The sequence below is a fragment of the Sapajus apella genome, unplaced genomic scaffold (genome assembly GCF_009761245.1).
Source record: "Sapajus apella isolate SASKATOON/1434 unplaced genomic scaffold, GSC_monkey_1.0 scaffold20, whole genome shotgun sequence".
Taxonomy (NCBI): Eukaryota; Metazoa; Chordata; class Mammalia; order Primates; family Cebidae; genus Sapajus; species Sapajus apella.
In genome coordinates, this window is record NW_022436960.1 from 14,045,500 (window position 1) to 14,059,093 (window position 13,594).

Consider the following 13,594-nt stretch of genomic DNA (forward strand, 5'->3'; position numbering starts at 1 on the left):
TGAGTGCTATTTATTCTCACTAACACACCTGCCAGTGTCACTCTGAGATGGACTCTTTCCTTCTGTAAAAGATTATTTGCACATTGACCAGCTGAAGACAGAGCTAATGAAGATGACATGCACATGGACATACTCAGTTCTCAGCACTGACCAGCGCTGCCATGCCTGCTCGGAGCCAAGCACCCCCACAGCTGTGGGAAAGTTGGTGCAGGGCTTACCAGCAACCACAGACCCCTTTACTGGAGGAGGAAGTGGCTTCTGGCATGGGAACTGGTCAGGAGTTTATCTTCCAGTAAGTGGAGAGAAGTGATGGTTGGGGAAAGCCAGTCATTGGGGAAGATGACCTTATAGCATAGAGAGGGAAAAAAACCGACTCAAGAAAGATGCACTGGTTGTCCCCAGCTGGCCGCGCCCAGGCCTCTATGCTCTGAGCATCTCCTTGGGCCTTTGGCTCTGGTCTCAAGGGGCTTCCTGGTCCCACCTCTGGCTTCTGGTCTTGGCACATCCTTTCTCTTGGACACCAGTGTGGCCAGGCTCTGAGGTGCTCAGGGCTGTCTTGGAAGTTTCCATTCCTGTTCCTGCCCCGTAGAAGTCTCACACCCGGGGCTGGCTCCAGTCCCCTCCTGGGCAGTGACCTCCAGCTGTAACACTGGATGAAGAAGCCAGGAGCAAGCAGGACGTTTTCAAAGCAAAGAATGCCAGAGTCTAGAGGGCTTTGGCATTAATCCCCCCTCCTCCCTCCCTGCAGGGTCAGAATCCTCTCCATAGCATCCCCGAATGTCCCCTCTGCACATGTGAGTTACAGCATCCCCAGAGAGGGGTGACCCAAGAGGCAGAAATCAGAGAATGCAGTAAGTAGAGATTCACAAGTGGGTGAGATGCAGAGGGAAAAAGAACTTCAGAGGAATCTGTAGTTTCTCACTCATCTATAGGAAGTTTTAAAATTTTAAAATAAACCATAAACTGACCCCAGACAAGCCCAGCACAGTTTAACAAGCCAAACAGAACCAAATCAAAACCCCGTGCCTCTTCAATAATGGCTCTGTCTTGTTACCCATGGGACAGGATTATAACTTGTTCTGGGTCACTTGTCACCTTTGCTCTGGGCTTCAAATCTAGAATTTTAGATTTTTTTTTTTTTACTCTTAGTTTCCGTCCACATGGTTCTTTTGTTTTCTCCTAGGCTGCTGCTAGAAAGATTTTGATCAACTGGTCAAAGATATTAAAGAAGTAAATGTTCATCGGTAGGAAAATTTAGAGCGCCAGATAAAAGAGGTGTCTGAGGTGGCAGTGTGTTTTCAAAGGGCTGGAGGTGATGCATTCACTTGCTTTGGAATCATAGATTCAGAAATGTGACGGCAATGTGACGCAGACCTCGCTGCTGAGGCAAAAAGGACGTTAGAATCAAGGGACTCAGAACACATCAAAGTTAAAGCATTTCTTGTTGCCCGGAGAAAACAGAAACATGGCAGCATCTCCCGGGGGAGTATCGAGGTACTCCTTTCATGTCTCAAGCAGAGAAGCAGCAGGGACAGTGATTGACTCAGATGAAGTGAGAGGCCCAAAGAGCTTCCAGCCAGGCCATCCTAACACCATGTTAGAATTGGGGCGCCTGAGCACGCCTGGCTAACTTTTTGTATTTTTAGTAAAGATGGGATTTCACCATGTTGACTAGGCTGGTCTTGAACTCCTAACCTCAAGTAATCCTCCTGCCTTGGCCTCCCAAAGTGCTGGGATTACAGGTGTGAGCCACCACACTCAGCCAAATAGTGTAATATTTGTATAGATTATTCATCCTTTCACCTTACCTCCCCACCCCCCTTTCACCTACCAACTTAATAAGATGATCTTTCATTCCAACCAACAGCTGTTAGTTTCAGTTTGCTTAATCATTGCTTTGAGCTTGCCTCATGTCTTCAGAGCAGCAAGACTTTGGGATACTCTTTGATTCATTTTTTGGAGAAGAAAGGCCCCTCTTGGTGTGCTCTGTCTCCCACTTCCATCCTAAAGATGGTGCATAAAATCACAACTTGGTGTTGAACTTAGTGTGAGATTTTTGTTCCCTAAAATCCTGCCCATCAGAAGCTTGTGCACCAGGCTCACTGGTGTCACTTTGTCTCCTGTCTCACTGTGACAAGAACCCCTAAGGTGTTTGCAGGTCATGTCCACAGAGAATCCTATCTCCAGTTTCCCACTTCATCCCTCCTGCTCACTGGGGCAACTTCTTTCTTGATAACCTTCAGCCAGAAGGGAAGTGTAAGAAAATATTCATGGCAGATGACGTCAGTAGAGCTGACGGCACCCCGTGTTCTGCTGCCTTCAGGATCAGAGGCAGCGTTTATAGATATCTTGATTGATTGCAGTAGAAGCCAAAGGGTATGGCTCTTTCTCCCTGCAGTGATTTCAAAGCAACAAATGTAGATATCCTATCTGTCTTAACCGATGCCTAGGGATTTCACAAAAAGGAGGAAAAGAATGACGTCAACAACAAAGTGAATTGTATATCTGTTTGCTTTTGATTTGTTCTGTTTGAGATAGTTCGGTTTGAAGAGCTGCTTTTCTTGACCGTAGCACATGTATATGTGAGCTTAGTGTGAGGTTTTTCAGCCTCAACACTATTCACCTTTTGGACTGGATCGGTCTTTGTGGTGGGGCCTGTCCTGTACATTGTGGAATGTTGAGCAGCCTCCCTGGTCTTGACCCATTAGATGCCAGTAGCACCCTCCAGCTCCCTCCCAGTCACGACAATCAAAAACATTTTCAGACATTGCCACACATCCTTGGAGGAAGAAGTGCAGAATTTCCCACAGTTGAAAACACTGGCTTAGTATTACAAGGTGTACACAAATGTGGATCTACTCAGCATTTCCCCCACGAAATGCACGGCTTACTTGGAGTTTAGTTTGTTTGCTTGCTTGTTTTCATCTGTTCTTATTCCTTTGGCCCTAAAAGTTATCCACGCACAGTCCTCCCTTGGTATGCATGGGGGATTGATTCCAGGACCCCCTAAGATACCAAAATCTGAGGGTGTTCAAGTCCCTTATAGAAAATAGTGTAGTATTTGTATGTAATCTATGCCCTTCCTCCTCTATACTCTAAATCACCTGTAGGTTACTTATAATAACTCATACAATGTAAATACTATATAAATAACTGTTAGACTGCATTGTTTGGGGAATATGACAAAAAAAGCCTGAACATGTTCAGTACACATGCAGCCATCATCTAACTACATAGCGTACATGTCAGCAACAGTGTAACATTTTCTGGAATTATTTTTTCCTAATATTTTTGATCCTTCACTGATGAAATCTGTGGATATGGAACCCATAGATACAGAACCCATGGATATGGATATGGATATGGAGGGCTGACTGTATTTTTTCTCCGTTTTGGGAGTTATTGAATGCTTTCAGTTGTGTCATTCTCATGCAGAGTTAGAGAAAATTGAGAAAGATATTTCAAAGCGAAGAAGTCAAGTAAAGTTACGGAAGACCCGGGAGCACTTGTCTTCCTTGATGGCGTCTTTGGATAGCATCCTTGTTGTACTGCTACGGTCATTCTTCACCTTTCACACACTTCAGAATTCCCTGAGGGATTCTTACAAAGCTTGATGTCTGCTAGGGTGGAGCCTGATGTTTGGTTTTCTGGGGTTCCCATGGGATTTCAGTGCACATCTGGAGGCTTATGCCCTGAGGAGCATCCAATACTTCTCCCCCAAGCTGGGTGCTGGCCCTCAGGCAGCTGGCTTCACCCAGCAGCAGATTGGACAAGCCATCCATTCACTTGTTCACTATCCAGCACTCATGATGTTCCAGGCACTGTTCTAGGTGCTAGGGAACACCCTAGTGTATGTATCTGAACATGTACCTATGCTCTGTCACCCAGGCTGGAGTGCAGTGGTGCCATCTTGGCTTACTGCAACCTCTGCCTCCTGGGTTCAAGTGATTCTTATGCTTCAGCCTCCCGAGTAGCTGGGATATCTAGCAATTTTTGTATTTGTCATAGAGATGGGGTTTTGCCAGGTTGTCCAGGCTGATCTTGAACTCCTGACCTCAAGCAGTCTGCCACCTCAGCCTCCCAAAGTGCTAGATTACAGGCGCAAGTCACCACGCCTAGCCTACCCGTGTTCTTATATCTGATCATTTCTGTCTGAGTGTGTGTCATCTATTATTTGGTATTTTCATTTGTTTCCTGAATGTCTTTTATTCGGTTAAAGAAATGTCATCATCCTATAAGACCCATCAGGTGTGAGGGGGAGCAGGGAAAACTGGGCAAACACGTTAGCCCTGTAGAAAACCACATGATTACTAAGAAGGTAATGGTTATGATTCTTAGGTTTTTTCTATGGGAAGTGTTTCATTGTCATCATTTTGTTAGGTCGGTCAGCTCAGAGGTGCTGAAGGCAGTGCTCACATTTGTTACTGAAGCATGGGCAAAGGAGGAATTGTGTACAGCAGGTGTATATTGCAGTGTGGATTGAACCAGGGGCTTCCTGCTGGCCTTGTATTCTTAGTTTGTTAAAGCAGATGGCCTCTCCAAGTCACTTCTCTTGGAAACTAAATCCCAGAGGAAGGGGAGTAAACATGGGTAGAAACCACACCAGGAACCCACAGAATACCCACACCAGGCTTGATGGATTGCTGTGAAATAGACCTGGCAGGGACCCATCAGGACAGGCCATGGCTTTCTGGAGGCAATAGTGTATTCTCCCAACCCTACTAAGGCTGTTAGCTACCCCTAAGGTCTTTGGAGTAGATGCCCCCTTTGGTAGGCATTCCTTGGAATCCATAGCTCTGGCAACCACAAGTCACAAAGGGAGGAGTAAGTCAAGGGACATTACAGAGCGGGAACTATGTAGAAAGGGATGAAAAACCAAACCCGCCCTTTCCGAGTCTGCAGCCACCCATCCATCATGTTGAAATGAATGAACTCAGGCACAGCAAAATGAAAGTCAGCAGACCCAGGACTTAAGCCCAGGAATCCTCATGTCTAGAGCAGTGCTTTTCCTGTCCTATCCATCGAGGAGAAGCCTCTTCCACAACCAAAGGAACCATCTCAACAGTTTAAGAAACTGAGGCTCAACATTTTTCTTCACCCAAATAGCTAGACCGTTGGTTCTGGAAACTGTGTTACCTGTCTGTTTCCCTGCAGCATAATATAATTGCATGTGTACATTCAAAAGAAGAGAATTTTAAAACATCTTTAAGATGTGTGACCATTTTCCAGTCTCGTACTGCAGAGAAGAGGCAATGTGATAAGACAATTGCATTAAAGATGAAAATTGAAATGGGCTGCTGGGAACTCTGGAGAAGTATTTGTTATTGAAGCATGGGCAAAGGAGGAATTTCTTTTAATATGGGATTTGAGATTGGCTCTGTTGGTCATAACTCTGTTAAGCACCCATGACAGCATGCTTGGTGTGATACTGAATTAACCAGCAATAAATGATTTGGTTCCTGAATTAAGATGCTGAATTAGGTACTGATGGGGGACCCTCCCCATCCCAAAATTAAAAGGGTGGCACTTCTTATTCTCTTGTACCCTTCTGTCTCACTTCATTCCCCTGAGATATAACATGAAGCACTCCTGCCAAGTGGGTCTGCATTCCTAGAAAGAGTTCCTACCCAAAATGCCTTTCTCTTTTCTTATGCTGATAAACTGGGTTAGACCATCTAGGGAAGATCCTATAAAGCCAATCTACTGCTCCCCTCCTAGAGATCTTGTCCTGGGCTCTTTATCCTTAGGCACCCACTACCCCCTAAACAGCTACCCAGTCCCCTGAAATACTTCCAGCCACAAAGCTCCAATGTCTTTGGTCAAACCTCTTACCACAATAGCATGCCTTCATCAGAAAGTTCCTCTGCTATGTAAAGAGGTAAACTACCAGTAGTCTTTCCTGACCACAGAAAATTGAGACACTTCTATAGCGACCCTGAGTGTGCTGATGAGAAGCAGCACATTACTCAAGGTAGAGAGTGGTAGGGAGCCCCAGAGAGAGGCAGAGGAGGGAGAGAGTGGAGCAGCACTGTGTCCTCATCGGAAGGAGTGGGAGAGAGAGATTAAAGGGAGGGGTGTTTGGGTGAGGGGACTGGGAGAAGTGTGCAGAGGCAGTGCCCTTAGGGCCCCCCAGCATCTGTAGGTTGGAGTACCGTGCTGAGCACAAGTTATACAATCAGATCAAACACTTTCTTTCTGCCTTCTGGTAGTCTGCAATCTAAAGAAAAAGGGAATGCCTGTACAAACAGTGCAGTGTGCTTATATGCACAAAAATCTCTCTATAGAAAAGCTTTTGATAGCATATACTAATTTATAAAAGACGGATGAAATATGTTAAATGAAAAAAAATTTTAAGTTGCAGAAACTCTCTTCCATATAAAGCGATTTTTAAAAAAAATGATTTGTGTGCATGAGTGTGTGTGTGTGTGTATTTCAATGAATATATACATATATACTTATTTTCACATAAATAATTTCTGGACATATATGCAAGAAACTGTGAGTTTGAAGGTAGGTCTATAGGGAAGGCAAATTATATTTACCTGTCAAATTATATTTATCTAGTGGGTTTTCTTTTTACAGTGAGCACACATTACTTTCATGATTTTTAAAAAGAGGGCAAAACTGAAGTATTTTAATAATGGATAAGCATAAGCATTATGGCGTCTCTTGTCTTTGGAGAGGAGAGACAGGAGGTTGTTGGCTCTGAAGACAGAAGCACTCACAGGGTGTCAGGGTGTGACAAGGAGAAAGGCGTATGAGATGTTCTAGCAGAGAGTGCAGGGCACTTCTCCGCAGAAGAATGTCAGGCTCATTAGGCTGCATAGTGTTCGCCCCAGGAGCCAAAAAGGGTTCTTCTGGCATTGATCTACACTGTGCTAGGTCTTGCTTATTCCTTGCTGGATAATGAAAGAGGTCTGAGTGATTACTTCTATTTTCCTTTACCTCTAAACCTGGATATTGAACTAAGAAAGTGTTATATCTAGTATCTTACAAACGAAAACAAAAAAAATGACACTTGGGAAATCTTTGCAATTTTAAGGTAGGCTAAGATTTCTTAGGACACAAAAGACACTAAGCTATGAAAGAACAAAATGATAAACTAGACTAAATAGAAATGAAAGACTTCTGCTTATTAAAAGACACTCTTAAGAAGCTGAATAGTAAACCATGGACTAAGAAAAAACATGTATCTCACAGAGGACTTATATTCGGAATATTTTTTAAAATCATACAACTGAATAATACGAGTTGAACCACCTAATTAAAAATGGGTAAAAGACTTTAACAGACTTTTCATGTAAGTTACATGAATGGTCATTAAGCACATGAAAAGATTCTCAAGGTTATTTGTCATTAGGAAAATACATATGAAAACGATAGCAAAATATCACTCCATATCCCCTAGATGTTGCTAATGTTTTTAAAGATTGACAATTTCAAGTACTGGCAAAAAAAAAAAAAAATATGGAGCAACTGGAACTCTCCTACGTGGTACACCCTCTTTGGGAAACAATGTGGCAATTCTCTATAAGCCAAACATACATTTACCAGCAATTTTCCAAGAGAAATGAAAACAGCTTTTCAAGAGGTATAAAAGTTCACAGCAGCTTTTTCATGATATCCCAAACTGGAAACAATCCAGTGTCAACCTCCTGGTAAATGGATTGTGGTATATCCATTCAGTGACTGCTTCTCAGTGATAGCTATGAGGAATGAACTGCTGACACCACATCCTTGATGAATAACAGAAGGCAAACCAGCGATTGTCCAGACCAGGGATAGGTATGTCTGCAAAGGGGTGCAAGTAAACTTTGGCGTGATGGAAATCTGTACCTTGGCTATGCTCTTTATCTTGATTATGGTGGTAATGGTGGTGTTAGAACTTATAAAACTCTGCACTGAAAATGGGCACATGTTCTTGTATCTGAATCATTCCTCAGTAAAATTGATTTTTGAAAGGATGGCACTCACTATATCCCCCTGGGGAAGGGCTGGCACTGTAGTATGCCAGTGTGCATAAACACATAATTACATTTTACATTTTCTCCCACCATTTGCAGTTCTTGTGTCTGCCAGTTTGCTTGCCAAGATATTAAGAGAGGAGAATCCCAAGCCTTGCTCTCTGCTCCATTCTGCTCATAGGGCTACTTATTCAGGAACTGATCCTTTGAGAAGGGAGAGTGGAGCTGTAGGAATGCGTTACGAATGAGATCATGTGAAGGCTGGGTGTTGCACCTGCCCCGAATGCCTGGAGACCAGCACGAGTTCCATGACCACATCAGAATTTTTATCTGTGGAGGCATCAGGCATGGCACATCTGGTTAGACGGAAAGATGGGGGACATGTCCCTCAGCATGCTGCTTTTATTTTTCAGAGTTTATGTGTCTTATTTAGCTTGGCTGGGTGGGGGTGGGGGTCACAGGTGGATGTCCTGCAGATCCAAAGCACTCCCCCAAGCTGTGCCTTAGGAATGCCCCACTTAGGTTCTCCCACATGCGTGATTATTGATGGAATACTTTTCCTTTAATGTTTTCTTTCTCTCTTTCTGTTTCTTTCTTTTACTATGTTATCTTTTCATTTGTAGCCCTCTACAGTTTCCTTTAATGTGTTTTTGAAGAATACGGAAATACTTTCTTTAATTTTCTGGCCATATAGGTAGAAAAAGACTCTAGACTTCCTCCCTGTGTTTCCTCTTGTTCTGAGCCCAGCAAACCTCTTGGCCACTCAGAAAAACTCTGGGTATGAGTCACCTGTGGAGGTGGGGACCATGTAGCCAGGCCAACCATGGTCACCTGTAGCACTTGCGTTCTCAGAAATGGCAAAGAGCTTACTTGGCAGGAAAAGGTTGTGTGTTTTCTTGGCTGCCCCACGAGAAAGCAAAAGACCCTTTCTAAAAGGAGGGGCAAGAGGGAAAGACCTGAGTCCTTGACAGCCCCCCTCAGGAACTGAATGTCTCTCATGACTTGTGAGAAGCCAGCAGGAATGCTGGGGCTGTGAGTGCTGCTTCCGGGCAACAGGTCCTGTAAGGGACCAAGGGACCAGGGGCAGTGGGAGCCACAGGGGCAGTGGGGAGAAATTTTAGTTTTTTAGTTGAATGATTTTATATACAAATGTATATAATCATTCAACTAATCAATCAGCTTATATATAAACTATTATATAATAGTATACATATTAACTGTTATATATAATATTATATATAAACTATATAGTTTATAGTATATAGTATAAACTATTATATACAACTATTATGAACTAATATTTTATATATAGTTTATAATATATTATTACATATTATATAAACTATGCTATTATATATAATATATATTATGTTTTATAATATATACTTTGTTAATGATTATGTATAATAGTATACATAGTTTATATATAATAGTTAATAGTAGTTAATATGTATACTATTATATATAATGGTTAATATGATATTTCTTAAGATATAATATTAATATACATACTATAATGTGAATTATCATTATTATATCAACATAAAATATAAATATCAGTGGGGAGTGGTGATTGTTTTAGGAATTTCACCCCTAGAGTTGCCAAATATATAAGCTATGTATATTATTACGTATAATAGCTAATATGTATTATTTGATGATTAATGATATTAGTTAATATAATAAGTATATTATATATAAAGTTCACATATTAATATATATACTAATTTCAGTGGGAAATGGTGACCGTTTTAGGAATTTCACTCCTGGAGTTGCTAAATAAGTGAATTTACTTGTTTCTCATATAATGTACTTATTAAATAAACTTTTAGTCCATTATGGAGTGTAAGTAACAGGCCTCCTGCAGGCAAAGTTAAAAAAAAATTCTTCAGAGTCAAGTTCTTTTCCTTTTTTTTTTTTTTGAGACCCTGTCTTCTGGAACCAGCATCGCCCATATCATTAATCGCTTGTGGGCCTCTTTTTACCGCATCATTTTACTCCCTTGGAATTAAACCACACATATAAAGTATGAAAAATGTACTTTTCTTTAACATTAAAAATGCAATTTTCTAGCATAATACCCAAAATAAAGTGCCATGGAGCCATTAGTAGTAAATTGAATTTTTTGGTATGTAATTTGTACAAAAACCGACAAGTGTGAGCCCCTTCTCCCCCATCATTAGTCATTGGGTTTAGCGGACACAGAGGCAGTAATCTGCAAGGGAAGGCATTTTGATGTCGACTTCAATTGCACACTTCATTTATTTGGACAGGGCACAGGCGGCAGCTTCTGTCACACGGCATCATCGCACTATTAGTGAATTTCGCCCCAGGGCAGCTGGGACGCTGGGCTGGGGCAGATGTTCTTTTCAGCCTATTCAGTGACCATTCTTGGGGGTTGTTTACTGTTGCCATGGTGACCTTCATTTCCATAGCAGCAGAGCTGCTGTTTCTCAGAGGAAAATGAATTTAGTTATAAAAGGATAATATTTTTCTCTGTCTCTGTATAACCTGCCATCTGTCAACCGGTGGATCAGTAAGGATTCAGAAACCTGTTAAGAATTATGGCAATGAAGTGATGAGTATTTTTTTTTAACACATATTAAAAGCAATAATAGAAGTAGAAGCAAACATTGTACCCTCAACATCAGAACTTTAATTTTTTCTTTATATTTTAAGTGCTGTTTTTTAATGCCTTCACCACCTCCACACCGCTGTTACAAACACATAACCTCGTGAAGCACAATGTACATTCTGCTGACAAATGGAAATGACCAAATGTCTTGTTTGTATCCCAGTAGATGCAGGTGTACTTAATGCTTTCTTGATGCTGTGAGCTTTCCCCAGTTCATTAAAGATTCCTATGGCTGAACTTCCTATTGTCACTGACTCTCCTGCTCCTCACTCCAGGGTAAAAGCCATGGGGGTGCACAGATCAGCAATTTATCGGGAACATACAGTGCAAATTACAAAATTAACAACATGGGAAGAGACCATGCTTGTCTGATGAAAAATTGGCTAACACGACCCTTAAATCTCCTTCTAGAATACCTGTCCTCCTTCCCAAACCCCACTGGGAAGAAAGTTACCGTTGGGATAGCTCATCTAGTTCCTGGATATTTTTTTTTTCTCTGTTGCATTCATAAACTGTAACTTGCAGGGGGAAAAACACACACACACACCGGCCCCGTTGTAAATAATGTTATTTATTGGTTGATTTTTCCAGATCCTGACATTGATGCTGCCAGTGCCATGATGCTTTTGAATACTCCCCCTGAGATACAAGCAGGTTGTGAGTAGATATTTCTATAGCCTACAGCACCATAGTTTGTGAATTTAACCTTCTCATTTATATACCAGGTCGTAGGAAGAACTAATGCTAAGTAGAACTTCCCTTACAGAGTCACTTTAAAAGCTACATACGTGCATGATTACATACATATGCATATAAACATGTAGCCGTGCATATGTATGAATGAATGCATAGGTGTGTTTCCAAGATGAGAAAGTTCTCATAGAATTTCAGGGCTTAAGACTTGGGGAAAGGGAAACAGATCTTTTAATGAGTCCCAGTGGAGAGGCCTTCCTTGCTCCTGCAGGAATTGCTCCTGTGAGTTTGTAGTTTCTGCTTGGGGCCAGCTTAACCATAATGGACCTGAGCAGGACCCATTTTTAGAAATTTCTTCCTCTTCTGGGACCTCATCACCAGGCTGCCATTTTGGAAAAGAGTCTAGTGAAATAGGCCTGCTGGTGCCTGGAATATCTTTGAAGCGAAATGAAACCACACTACCTGCTTGGACCATTTCCACCCAGCCTCCCAGGCTGCCCCAGATAGCAGGGGGTGCTGTATAGCTCAGCAGGACTCCTACCCTCACCTTCTGTTGGCCTTGAGCAATGTCAGCTTTGAGACAACTCTTTCTCACTGGGACTTCTTTTTTCACCACCTGAGGTTTTTTTTCCCATCTCTGGAGCTAGTCTACCATGGTTTTAGAAAGATCTCTTCCCAAGGGATGAAGACTGACTTCTAACAAAGAGATCTGTCCCTTCCTCCTCCCAACTCAAGGTCAGTACCTGTGTTCACATCCCACAGCCAGAACCCTGTTGAACACACAGACAGCTGATTTCCCAGGGTCTGCTCAGCTTGTTGTCAGGACATTGCTGCATTATAGCCTCTTACTGATGAAACACACTGGTGCGGAAATGGTGGCATGAAGCAGCAGATGCCACTACAACACCCCTACCTAGGGGCTGGCACCCACCCGTCTCCTTCTTATGGCTAGGCCTTCAGCTCATTTTGGGTTCTGCCTCTCTGAGGGCTGCATGGCCTGCTGAGCAGTGGGAAGTCCCTGCCTTTGGAGTGGATGATATTTCCCACAGGAAAGCATCCATCCTCAGACCCACACAGGTGCCATTTGTTGGTAGTGGACTGTGTGGAGTTCCAGGCCATCCTTCATAGCCCCCTGCTTGTCCCAGCCTCCCTGACAGCTTTAGGATATTTATTTATTCCCTCTTATTTATTCCTATTTTAAAAGACCTAAGAAATTCAGCTGAACATTCTCAGGGAGACTTGTTCCTCTGCCTGGAGCTGCCATTACCTGTTCCGAACGGTCTAAACTTCTGATGCTCTCTTTCTAAACTCAGCCCTCCAGCGACTGGAATGTCGGACTGCCTACACCTCTGACATGCAAACACCCCTGCTAAGCACATGTGTCACTGGCCTAGCTCTGTAACTAGCAGTCAACCTGGAGTGTGGTTTTTAAATGACGTTTTATATTTCAGAGAAATATATGTTTTTTAAAACAATTTTAAATAAACTTCCATTCTTAGATGGCATTGCAGGAAAAGTACAGACCAGATTGTAATCAAGTTCCAGGCTGCAAAGATTTCTAAAATTAAGTTGCAGAACTCAACCCAGTGGAAACATACAGATTTCATCAGTGCCATGTAAGATTCGAGCACCTTCCTTTGCACCCAGCCACTACACAGTGATCATTAGTTTAACAAAAATACTTCCAACTGGTTGCCGAAGTTGAGAGGGAAAATGGGATTATGGACTTCCGCTGGAAGAGGCTACATGGGGCCAGCTTAGCCATAATGGACCTGAGCAGGACCCATTTTGAGAAATTTCTTTCTCTTCTGGGACTTCATCACCAGGCTGCCATTTTGGAGAATGGTCTGGTGATGCAGGCCTGCTGGAGCGTGGAATATCTTTGAAATGAAACCAAGCCAGGCATGGGGACTGATTGATTGTTCACAGATCCTCAGCAGCTTCCATAAACGTCCATGATTACTGGATTCTTGACCATAGGTAGGAAAGGAAAAGGCTTCTCCTGATGAGTAGACAAGTGAGGTGTTCGCGTCCCCTCTCCATCTCTGTAACACTCAAACTGTAAATACTTCTTTTTCAGGGTAGCCATAGTCCTATTTACGTTGAAATGCTGAATTTGAGTTTTACAAGCTCAGTGTTCATGTTTTGAAGCTGTAGGTTCATTTTTAGAAGGCTTTTTTTTAGAAGGCTATTATCACTCTGTGAGAAATCCAGCCACAGCCTTCATGAAAGCCCCAGGCCAAGAACGGGGCTCCAAGACAGAGGTGGGAAACAACCGGGGTGCCTACAAAGCTCATGGAAG

At 42.6% G+C, this 13,594-nt stretch overlaps 1 protein-coding gene across 6 annotated transcripts in view; it reads left to right on the forward strand.

Moving 5' to 3' along the window:
* The window catches only part of FOXN3 (forkhead box N3), a 478,152-nt gene that overhangs the window by 431,560 nt on the left and 32,998 nt on the right, over positions 1-13,594 (forward strand). For 4 of the 6 annotated variants that reach the window (XM_032287166.1, XM_032287168.1, XM_032287167.1 and 1 more), the window contains one exon: positions 11,191-11,256. The exons of 1 other annotated variant lie outside the window; for it this stretch is intronic. In XM_032287166.1, coding sequence (XP_032143057.1) covers positions 11,191-11,256 — 66 coding nt within the window. The remainder of the gene's footprint in view (positions 1-11,190; positions 11,257-13,594) is intronic. One more of the 6 variants, XM_032287171.1, reaches the window with a different exon arrangement.